General features: G+C 40.6%; 1 protein-coding gene across 4 annotated transcripts; it reads right to left on the bottom strand.

The window, feature by feature from the left end:
• Positions 1–1,015: 1,015 nt before the first annotated feature.
• LOC103980966 (protein REVERSION-TO-ETHYLENE SENSITIVITY1) lies at positions 1,016–4,724 on the bottom strand. Of its 4 annotated transcripts, none has more exons than XM_018824189.2 (4): positions 4,667–4,724; positions 4,415–4,559; positions 2,429–2,816; positions 1,016–1,587 (listed from the first exon to the last, which is right to left on the bottom strand). In XM_018824189.2, exons 3-4 carry the CDS (start codon positions 2,708–2,710, stop codon positions 1,168–1,170), a joined length of 702 nt encoding a protein of 233 aa, XP_018679734.2. In that variant the 5' UTR covers positions 2,711–2,816; positions 4,415–4,559; positions 4,667–4,724; the 3' UTR covers positions 1,016–1,167. The 4 variants fall into 4 exon arrangements, with proteins under 4 accessions (XP_018679734.2, XP_065018105.1, XP_009395788.2 ...); XM_065162033.1 differs by having other exon boundaries at positions 4,447–4,559; positions 4,667–4,722; XM_009397513.3 differs by lacking the exon at positions 4,667–4,724 and having other exon boundaries at positions 4,447–4,615.
• Positions 4,725–12,424: the final 7,700 nt, after the last annotated feature.

The following is a 12,424-nucleotide window of genomic DNA, read 5'->3' as shown; positions in this document are numbered from 1 at the left end:
ATCTCAAGCAGTACCGAGATAGAAAGATCTTTCTATTCTGTGATCAGGAGACGTTACTTCCTCTTCAAAATTTTTGGTCGGGGGGAGTGTTCATAGTGATTCGAATGGAACCATTCAAGATAAAATCTAATTGAATATATTTTTAATTTAATTTAATTAAAACTGATTAATCAGTTTATAATTTTAAATATTTTTTTAAAAAAATATATATTTAAATAGATTGATCTGATTTAATTAAATCGATTGAATCAAATTAAAATTTTGATTTAATTGGATCGACACAATAAGATTTATAAAATTGGACTCTGTGAAATTATGATATTAAAATTGGATAATATTGTGAAACCCATGTACCCAAAATAATTTTATAAAATTAATTCGATTGATCAAATAAAAAAATAATACTTCATCATTTATAATCTTCAAAATCAAACTATTTATGAATCAATTCGAACCAAATCAATTTTGGATCCAGTTTGATTTTTTGATTGGATTTGAGCTCCCCTGATGCTAGGTGTCAATCCATGAGGCTCAATAGTTAGGAGAACGATGAACAATTTACCTCTTCGGAATTGGTATTTCCTCTGTTTGCCCTTTTCTCTTTCTGTCAGCTCTCTTATTTCAAATGTTCTTGCAAAAAAAAAAAGGGCTAATTTGATACCAATTGATTTTGACTAACAGGAAAGATTGACATTAGAAATTTTGTAAGGAACTGCAAGAATAAGATTTAACTGAGGTAACTTAGACATAAACCTGTAACATAATATTCAGTAGTATCAGAATATTCGACTTCCAGTAGGCAATTTACAAGGAAATAAACTCAACAATCAAAAGACATCGATCCATTGTCACTTCTCTAAGCAGATCGTGACTAAGATTTGTAGTCTGTCAAATTCTTTCATTAAGTATATCCCAAAACGGAAAAAGTCGACATTGATCCATTATCACATTTCCCAGCAAATCATGGCTAAGAATTTGTCTAACAAATTCTTCATGTAATATATCCCAAAAATGGTAAAAGTCAACATCAATCCATTGTCACTTCAACAAGTAAATCGTGGTTAAGAATTTTAGTCTTAACAAATTCTTCATATAGTATATCCCAAAAACAAGAAAAGTCAACATCGAGCCATTGTCTCTTCTTCAAACAAATCGTCGCTAAGAATTTTATTCTATCAAATTCTTCGTGCAGTATATCCCAAAAACAAACCATCCAATCAAAAGGAATGAGAATGCTGCCATCCCAATCAGGAAAGGCCAACCAGCCATTAAAACACCAACAAAGAGCACTGCCACAAAGGGGAAGAATGATCGGAGTACTGACATGCCATCCGCCCACTGACCTTTCCAGAGGATGAGAGCAGCCAAGTTCAACATGTTCCACCACACAGATCCCTTGTAAGCGAGCCGATTGAGGCAGTTAGCCACAAAGGAATGGCAGTTGCAGGTGAAGAGGTTGTAGTACTTATGCGAAAAATGCTGCATGCTCGAATGCAGTGCATCGTCCCACGATATTGCTGTCCCTTGTTCGGCATGTTTGTAGGACTGCTCACATGTGTGTGCCGATAGGTTAGGAGGAAAACAGCACTGCACAGAAAATATAACAAATTAAAATAGAGTTAGAAGGTAATCTCTGGTTTAATATGGTCATACATAACATTCAATTGCAAGGTTTTCAGGAAACAGCAAATGTGACTGTTTAGGAGACGATCTACATGCACAAACGTATACGATAAGCCAACCAAATACTTGATTCATACAACTAGCTTAACTTGCTGAAAGTTCAAAATTCAATATAAAAGCCTTTTGAAACAACAACGACTGATAATAACCTCAACAAAAGATTCCTGGAGAAAGTTACTGGGCTTGTTATGTAGTTTTACTTGAAGCAAGCATGATTTCTCACCAAATTCACATTTAAATAATCTAGTCATAATTTATATGCGGAAAAGCATAGGTTGTCATAATAAAAAGTGTTGCATGCCCTGCCTTTGTTAGTCGGCAAATGGTACCATCATACTGATGGTATTGCAGCATGTGGTGATTGTGCCATATGAGTAAGCTTGCTGCATTTCAATTTGATGCTGATGGTACATACTGCATTTCAGCAACTTAGTTCATGATCATAACATAAAGCAGCCTAGTCTGGAAGAAGCATTATGTTGTATGAAGTCCAAAGAACAATTGCAGCAACATTGCAATTATTGGGTTATCAGGATATAATCATTATGCACAAGATAACTTTTAAATGTACTAACTATACTAGGCATTGGCAACTTTGCTTCATGGATGGAATAATACAAGAATGAAAATGAAGCACTATTACAATATGCCAGTGATGTATTCAAAGGACAAATAATTTAGTGCAGTCGAGATCAAAATTACAGACTGAAATCAAAGGCCAAACAAAACTTAGGGTCTGTTGTACCTGCTCCCTGTCGAGTTGAAGATATCTGGCAACAGCTCCATATGCAAAATTATCAATGTTCACAAAATTTGAACCAGCAAAGTCAAGAACTGTTCCATCCTCGCGGCAAATTCCAACGTGACCAATATAAGGAGCCAACCATGAAACTACTGGAAGTGGACTCCAAACTATGCAGCAAGGAAATCTAGCCTTCTTAGGATCCACTCCATTGAGTGGACATAGTTCATTCAGTCTTTCTTTAGCACTGAAATCTTTATCCACAGCAGCAGCTTCAATGTCCATCGATAAATTTAGCCTTGGGGATATTGATCCTTTTGTAGATAATTGACCATGTTATGAAGTATGAACAGCCACTGTACCTCTGTAGTACTTGACTATACCATGCTCACTGACATAAGAAGAATACTTAAGAATGTAACTGATATTCCAACTTGAATTGATGTATAAAAAACCATCTATAAAATATGATAACAAGAATGCATTTCTCACGAGACAATAGCATGGATTTCTATGTTGTTGAGGCAAGTCATCCAATATGTAGCCTTAACTTGTACATAAACCATGGAAAAACCAATATGTATATTCAACAAAAATTATATTATGAGATAACAACAGAACCCAAAATTGATTATATAGACAAAGTGCCAAACTTCCTCATATATTGTGTAGACTAGATGCTTCAGCAAAAAGTCATACCGTGAGACTCTTTCCTCATCTACCATATATCAAGGTCACTTTATGGAGTGTATCACACTATTCAATTACTTCGTCAAGTTGTATCTGAAACATGCAGGATCTGTATCTGTAGCAGTATCAAAGAAAGATGTTGGTGCAAGTGAAAGTACAGATTTCTCTGTTCTTGTTAAGTCGACTAAAGAGGAAGCTAGATCAGGAAATTCTGTATCTGTTAGTTCAGAAAGTTGAGTGCGAGTTGAAGGATCTAGATCAAAAGGAGAAAGATCAGAGGCTGTGCGCAAGGAAGCTGCAATTGAAAGTAGAGATGGATGCACAGCCATCTTCAGCACATCTATTCTATCAAACCTTGCACTTGGGATTCAAGTCATCAAAGCTCAACCTCCTATTTGGAGTAAAACATCGAATAAAGACAATCATTAAAAGATGGGAACTTAAACATTCGTCAGGCTTCAATATATAAAAATTGGCATCTACTTCATTCTTGTTGAGTCAGAATTGGACCCACTGCCAAATCTCTTCTGAAATCACGACTTATATTTCACTAGGCATGATGGATCCTCACATTTGTAAAGAAGACTCAAGTTTAAATACTTCTCGTAATGATAATCGCAGAATTGTCTTTATGAATGCATGAATTATAAAGTGTGAGATTATCAAGCTTAAGGTCTACACAGAGCAGAGATGGAGGTATACAATATGCAATCGCGTTTTCATTACACTAGTAAAGGAAGGATCAGAAGGAGATAATTGGCACTTGGCAGTGAAGCATAAAGTGAGGGGGGAACTAATCAGTGCAGGCTTTCATCACTGTAGTTCGCAAAAAAGAACCATTTAATCACACATATTCAAGGTAAACTCTGTAATGGCCGAAATATAGTTCTTTAAACATCATAATGAAAACCACAAAACAATGCTTCGTAGTACTAATTAGCATCAACTGCATCACAGGTGAATCAACAGGACTGGCCTCAAGACTGAAATCATTATCGTTTCGTAGTCAATCCATATAGGCAAAGGATGTCTTCAATCTTTCAGTATCTATTCGACTCCACATTTCTCAAGACAAAATTATTGTCAAGGGAAAATTCTGGCATATTATGAATGTCAAAATCCCAAATCATCACATAAGCAATGGCCAAAGAGAAAATGCGCCAACGCAAAGGATTACGACAGAGCAACATGCATTGGAGCTCCCACAGCAAGATCAAAAGCCGAAGAGTTCATCAAAACAGGCTGACTAAGATATTAATCACCACCAATTGATGAAACTAGAAAGAGGGCTCTCTGTACCATGTATCTCAGAGATGAGACTGAGGAATCACCTGCGCCAAGAACCAACCTTGGGAGGATGCGAACTCTTCTGGGGATGGGCAGCAGGATTTCGTTCCCTCTGCTAATGGGCGGCGGATTCCGGTCGAACGATCAACAATGTCGACTGGGCGATGCGAAATATTTCGAGAGGACAAAGATTAAAAGGCCGTCATAATAAACAATAATATCATTGGAAGGGGAAGGGGAAGGGGAAGGGGAAGGTGCATGAACCTTGACGATTCGCGCCGCCCAATGACGGAGCTGTTTAGGATGCGCTTACGCGGAGGGTGGGTGGAAGTATGCCAACGACTTTTGTCTCACGAATCAACGAAGCGGGGACCGAAAAAATGTTTTGGGTTTCCCACCCAACCATTCCCGGGCAGCACGACCTTGATTGATCCGGTATGGCCCACCACTGCTTCCTGGCAAGCAGAAGCGAATGGGTGAATCTGAAGGTAGATTTGGAAAGTTCTTTTATTGTGACGGCCATGAAGACGATATTTATCCGTAAAGGCAACACTTCATCGGGCCTTCCGTGTCGCCGATCGCTTGCCAGGTAGTGACACGGGTCATGTAAGATCGAGTAGCGGAATTCTGTCGCACGGTGAGTGTAGTCTCTTCACCGTCCCAAGGGACGCCTCGCGTGGCCCCCACCGATCGAGCATGAAGAAGATTCTAGGCGGGAGCGGAGCTCGATCAGCCGCTGGAGTTATCCATCGAAAGCATCTCAGCCGTCCGTCTGGGCCTTGATCGATTTGTGAGACGAAGTGGAACTCCGCCCAAAACTTTGGCCATCACTTATTTTGCTGCAAAGTCCAGAATAAAAAACTGGCGACACGAGTACACATACTGCACAGTGTAGCCGAAGTAGAAAAACTGAACATGATAATGTACAAACGAGAAGAAAGGCACTTCAATTTGTTTCGAGGTTCGAAACATGAAAACAACACCTTTGGACCAACACGGCAGGCAGGCAGGCAGGCAGAGACAACGAAAGCCATGGGTAGTAGTGGGCCAACAAAATGGGTCGCTGAAAGAGCAAACGGCGCCACAACTCTGCCATATGATGTTGCTCCCTGGAGAACATCGGTCTGATTCTGTCAATAGCTGCCGGAGTTAACCAGCACGCCAGCATGCAACCCATGTTTGATTTAGTCCTCGGCCACAGTGTTGAAGACAAAACTGGGGAAAAGTGCTGTGACTTCCCTGGGAAAAATGCGAACCATTAGAACTGTTTTTTGAACATCAATTTCCTTGATAACAACAACAACCATTTGCTTCACCAAAGAAATACAAATCTATATGTTAAGAAATGAGAACATGATGGTACATCTCAATGTGTATAAACAAAAAAAGATGATGAAAAATGTATGTAATAACTCGATAGGAGTAACATAGCTTCGATTTGTAAGATTGAAATCCATCAGTCTAGTAGACCATGTTAGGAACCATAGAGGAGTTCCATGTGTGAAATGTTGTCATCTTCTCTAAAGAGGAGCTCAAGTAAAACGAGATTTCTCACACCAATGAAAGAAGCATGTCGATCAGGTGAATAATTCATGTTGCAACAATATAGAAAATATAACTAAACAATGTCATGCATGAGATTAAATCTTTATAGAATATCCCCTTCCCATCTAAGTGAACTTCTGCTATCCAACATTCTTGTAACTGCATTTATAATTCTGTATAAAAGGGAAAAGAAATATTAGAAATAAATTAGTAATGTACCAATCAAGTTACATGCCATTAGTAATACTAACTGTCAGAAACAAATTATCAATTTACCAATATAGTTACATACAATTAGTAATACTATCCAGCAGAAGAATTCAAACTCATTGGTCCTCAATCTCATGCTTAGCCTAAAACAAAAGTACAATGGAATTGCAAATTATCTGATTAAGCACGAGTACCTGACATTGCAATAATTTCTATTTGATGTTTAATGGGATATTGTGTCAGAATTTTAGCCCCTCTCAACATAAACATGATTGTAACAAAGTTGTTTACCATCCAGAAGATTCAGAGGCTCCAGTTTTTCTTGTCACCAAGAAAACATCACAGGTTACAGTTTAACTGTGAAGCCTAAATTAGATGGTGTTACTCGGTCACTTTTAGAACCATGCAAAAACTTGAAAAGCTACAGATTGTTAACATATGTAAGTGATCGGAATGATTAAACTACAACTAAATTTCAACAGGCCTTTTTGTTCATTAAACTACCTTGTTAATTCCAACTGAAAAAGGCTTATTAAAAATGCATTAAACTTTGTAAAATTTCAAGCATAAAGGATGTCAAAATGCTAAAACAGAATCTAAACCAGAGGGTCCATTTCCATAGATGACACAGTCCTAGGCTTTTCATTACAAAACTTGAAACTGAAGATGATTTGTTTATTATGTATGTTCAACAATTTTTATCAAAATAACATAACTAGATAAGGAACAATTCATCTAGCCAACCACAAAGTATATCTTTAGAAACACCGATGGGTTCATGCTACATTTTAGCAAATTATAGACTGAAATTTAAGAACTACCAGGAAAATCAAACCACAACTGATGTAGGTGATGGCTCCTAATGGAACTTTGTCTTACTGCAATCAGTTGCCATGCAAATACATGAAAAGAACTTCAGAATACCAAAAGCTAAATGGCATCCATACAAGCACTACTAGGCCAAATTTAAGCAAAAGGTTGACTTTCTTAGAAGCACAGTTATTTATGTTATTGAGAATACATGTAGCAAAATGGAGAAAAATAAAATAATAAAAACTAGCGGAATAAGAATAAATCACAGTATCATGCACATTTAGGATAACTGGAATGAATCAGCATATAGATGAAAATAGAAGTGTATTAGATCAATTTATATGTGCCCAACCAAATATCATAGACAGAGTATGATGAAATGACCAAATTATATCAACTACAGGCAACTAGAAAACTGTTAAGATTCTTCATTCAAGTGGCTTGATATACAAATAGGAATATCAATTTGGTAAGGATAACCAGGAAATCACGATAACAGAAGGAAAACATAAGAAATCCACAAAAAGGATAGGACTCATTTAACTTAAAAGACTATCTAATAAAGAAAATTTTGAAAAGCAAGAAACAAAACACAAACCCAGGACAATAGCCAACATAACCCGAGAACACTATTGGAAAAAGAGTGCAAAATGTGCAGAAACCATATTTTTAATTAGCAAAAAAATGTCTATAATTTGACCGATGCTTGCAGCTCACTTCTTCTCACTCAATAAACCCAGTTAGTTGAAGATCATATAATCTGAATGCAGCTGCAGAAAATGTAGTAAGAAGTTAAACACAATCTCTTGTCAAATCTTTTTTTAAAATAAAGCTTTGGCAAAGGCAATCAATCAAAAGTTAATCTCTTGAAGAGTTGAGCACTCATTAGATTTTTTCCCCAAGGGGAGCATATGGATGGAAGACACTAAGAGCATGTATAAATTCTTCAAATTCAATAGCACCATTTTTCTTTTCATCAAAGAGATAAAAAAACCTAAGAGAAATGAAAAACTAACTAAATATTTATCTTAATTTAGAAACAACAGAAACAGAAAAAGTAACTATACATTTATCTTAATTTATAAACTAAACATTTATTTTCCATTATAATTATGCCACTAAATGACGATTACTGTCTTCCACAGACAATCATGCATGCGCATCTTTGAAATGGTGATGGCCAAAGATCTTCAATTAATATTAGATCTGATATGTCAATAATAAAATGGCCAATCAAACCAGATTGAACCCCCCAAACGACCCATAAGTTGCTAAAACAGGATTGTAACCCATGCAGTAATCATTGAGGTATGCTGAATTCAGATATCATGGGAAAGGTAAAGAATGGTGTTTCATGGCAAGCAATTGTTATGGTCTCAACATTCGATTCGATGGTGAAACAGCAACCATGTAAACGAACAATATCTGCTTCCCCTAAAAGGCGCCCCATTCAGCCTCACAAGTAACATCAGAAACATCACTAGATTATTAGTCAGTAATAGATCTCTTGTACCTTGCGGACGAGGTCATCATTAATTATGGAGTTGCTCAACTTGTTATAGAGCTCGTACGGCGCCTCCCCCTCGTTTACGGTACGTCAACCGGGGACGGCAAATACATCTTCCAAGACAATAAACCAACTAAATTTTCGGATCTCGAGAAAACAAGAACCGATCAAACCGATCAGAATAGGAGGGATCGTACAGCAATGTGACTCATGGGCGAGCCTGGCGAAGTCGAAGGTCGTCTGCTGGGAACGGCGGAAAAGCGGCGGGCGGTGTTCGAAGCAATCGGCGAAGACAAGGACGAGCGCCTCCGCGACGACTATGAACGGTATGAACAGCACGCGTAGCCTCTCTCCCAGCGTCGACGAGCTCGATCTCTGAGTCCGTGAACCGAACCCCAATAACAAGAAAGAACTGGAGAGAAGAAGAGAGGTTTACGAGGGCATCAGCAGAGAAATGATTCATTGGAGCCCCCAACAAACCATCACCCGCGCCCCTCGATCGCTCGCTTATGTTTCTCTGCTCTCCTCCATTTTCTTTCTTCGGATCGAAAGCATGTTTCGGAAGGCAAAGCAGCGGGGGAAAAAAAAATAATAAAAAAAGGAGAGAGAGAGAGAGAGGCTTTTCCGCGAACATAAAAGAACGACTCGGATTTTTCGTGACAGCTCAGCACATGCTTCGGCACTTGTCGCACGAGAGTCCTGACAACCTGGCAACTCTTAAATTGCTCGATTTGCCACCGGGAATTATGTGTGATTCAATATTTTGTCACCGTTATATGTTTTTGAGACATGATAAACCTCGTCCACGTCACCTATGTTTCATATGGGTTCATTACGAGGGAGCAAAATCGTTCGACCTCGTTCGGATAATTCCTGATGAGTATGGAACTTGTGTCATTGAAGACATTTATCATAATTATTATAGTTTTTATACTTCGTATCAAAGATAAATTTTTATATATAATTTTAGACAATGGTAAGTATCAATGTACTTTTTTAAAATTAATATTTAAAATAAAATGATGAGAAAAGAAATCGTTGACGTATCGGTCTGTTCAACATGGTTCAAATCCGTATGCGTAAGATTATTTAAAGTACCTCCAAAGTAGAAACATCGAGAGAGATTTCTCAACCTAGTCTCTCTTACGCAAGTTACGTACTCGAGATATATGAGTGCAAACACGAATGGTTAAAAAAAGTCAACCTCCATTTTATTGTGTTGAAGATAAGCTTTTATACTTGGTCATAAAGGGATAGAATATTTTACAAAATATTTTGCATGGAGGTAGCCTCTATTCGCCTCCAACAGCCTCCCATTGCCTATTGTCCACGTGAGAGACAAGAGAGGGGGCAGCCCATAACTATTTACTTTGGACCCTTGCTCATATGGGAAGACAGGTGAAGGGTGACTTCATATTCTCTTTCCACCCTTAACACCATGTGTCGGATGATAATTAACTGATAATGTTCTTTCTCTTGTTTGTACCCCTTAAAGACGTGCTTTTGGACTTTTCTCAAAGGGTCCAAAGTGCAACATCTGGTTCATCCGGCACATCGAGTCCATACCTCTTAGATCCATTGTCGATCTAATAGCATGTTTAGCTCATCCAAAACGAAGTCGTTTGGCATATCTAGTCCATCGTGCACCATATATCATTCGTCACAAGTTCATTTTGCATGTCTATTCAGAATTGCCTCCTCTAATACTATTGGTGGTGATCCATTGTTGTCTTGTCTTTTGTATCATTGATGGACACATATTGGTTGAACGGGATCAAGTTTTCTAACCTCCACGCCTCTGCTAGTCATAAGTGCCCAGCAAGCCAATCACGTGAGTGATGGCACGTGTGACTTGATACAGAATCTTTTTGCTTATTATATTTTTGGCGTATATCACTTTATAACTATTGCATAAATGCATATGTATTGTGATGTCCTTGGATTTGTGCAATGGGAATCGGATCGTGATGAGATCACGATAATGAGATCGATTCACCTTTAAACACATATCCTAAATAATCCCGGTCATAGGTTACTCGAGAGGGACATCGTGATAACCGGATAGACTGGTGTGCTGTATACCCGTCCATATGATGGATGCAGCTGGTCTCATAGCTGCTCGTGTAGGGACACTAGGGATACAGTACAGGTGCTCATTGGAGAATGAGTTCACTGATTGATCCGCTTACGGAATGCTGGATGGTTGATGATGCCTTATTGTCAGACAACGATTCCGTAGTCCTAGTGGTGTATCTGGTTCTTAGACTTGAGACACCAAGGATGTCCTGTATGAGTGCTCCACTCTTTGATACCAGACTTATAGGTTTGGCTGTTCCCAGATCTAGTACAGCTGGTCATTGGGAGTGGTAGTCGACCTTACGAGGGCTATTGAGTGTCGATAGAGGATCATCCACTCTCGGTATCATGAGAGGAATATCTCATGTGTTCTTGCTCAGACAAATCCCTGGCCAGGGTCATTCGGGTTGAGAGAGAAAGAGTTCTCCGGGAGAATCCGATTAGAGCGAGACTCAAGTAGAAACCGTATGGGTCTGACAGCACCATGCTCGATATACGGTCTCTGGGATATTAGATGGATGAGGGACTATAGGTACATGGTAACTGAGGACAGACAGGTCCAATGGATTGGATTCCCCTGTATCGTCTGGGGACTACGGCGTAGTGGCCTAGTACTTCTGTAGTCGATGAGTCGAGTGAATTATTACAGAGATAATAATTCACTTAGTTAGAAGGAGTTCTGACAGGTATGACTCACGACCAGCTCGATATTGGGCCTAGAGGGTCACACACATATGGTAGGCATTGCGATGAGTAGAGGTTCGGATATGAGATATCCGACGGAGCCCTTGTCTTATTGGATGCAGATCCAATACCCACTAGGGAAAGGACCCATTAGGGTTTTGACACGGGATCTCTATAAATAGGAGGGATTCACAGCCTCATAGGCTAGAGTCTTTGCTTGCCCTTCCTATTCTCCTCTCCCTCTCCACCTCAGAGTAGGCCTGGAGTTTTGAGGAGTGTCGTCGCAACCCTGCTGTGTGGATCACCGCTAGAGAGGAGGACGCTTGACCTCCTTCACCCTCTCCTGAGGATCTGCAAGGAAACAGGGATATACGATCTCCCTAGGTAACACAATCTCTATACGCAGTTTTGTGTTTTGCGGATTTTGCGCACCAATCTTCGCACGACGACGAACATCTTTTTGGGAATCGGGGATTTTTGTTTTCTTGTTCTTCCGCTGCGCATATGATGTCGCCCCCCATGATTTCCCAACAGTGGTATCAGAGCCAGGTTGTTCGTGCGAATGATTGGTTTTTGAACTGCGTGTGTTGTGTTTAGGAAGAATATTGACGTCAAAATCGTTGACGCAAAAGCAAGGAAGGGCGGCAACAGTTGCTGCCCTCGATCTGCATGCCTGCAGCCAGCCGCAGCCGCAGCCAGGCAGCACAGCGCCGGCGCATGCGCAAGCGCTGTGCCTGCAGTAGCCGGCGGCGGCGATCTGCTTGCAGCAGGCTTGCGGCCGGCGGGGCTGGGAGCTCGCTCGGTAGAAGCGCCTGCGGCCACTGAGCCCGCGGGCAGAGGCGCCGCGGGGCAGCAGCGCAGGCTGAGGCACCGCAGGGCAGCGGCGCCTGTGGCCGCTGCTCCCACGGGCAAAAACCCCGCAGGGGCGGCCGCCAGCGAGACAGCACCACCTGCGGGCGCTGACTCGCGGGCAGAACCGCCCGCGAAGGCGGCGGCGCCCGCGGGGGCGCCCACCTGCAGCGGCAGCGACCCCAGCGGGCGTGCCACCTGCAGGCGAGGGCAGTGCCCTCGCCCTCGCCGCACAGGCCGCCGCCAGCAGGGTGGCGGCGGCGGCGGCGCAGCAGCGAAAAGGGGAAAGGGTATTAGGGTTTTCTGCGCAAAAGACAGTTTTGCCCCTCGGAATTTGA

The sequence above is a fragment of the Musa acuminata genome, chromosome BXJ1-4 (genome assembly GCF_036884655.1).
Source record: "Musa acuminata AAA Group cultivar baxijiao chromosome BXJ1-4, Cavendish_Baxijiao_AAA, whole genome shotgun sequence".
Lineage (NCBI taxonomy): Eukaryota > Viridiplantae > Streptophyta > Magnoliopsida > Zingiberales > Musaceae > Musa > Musa acuminata.
This window is presented reverse-complemented; position numbering and strand designations above follow the sequence as displayed.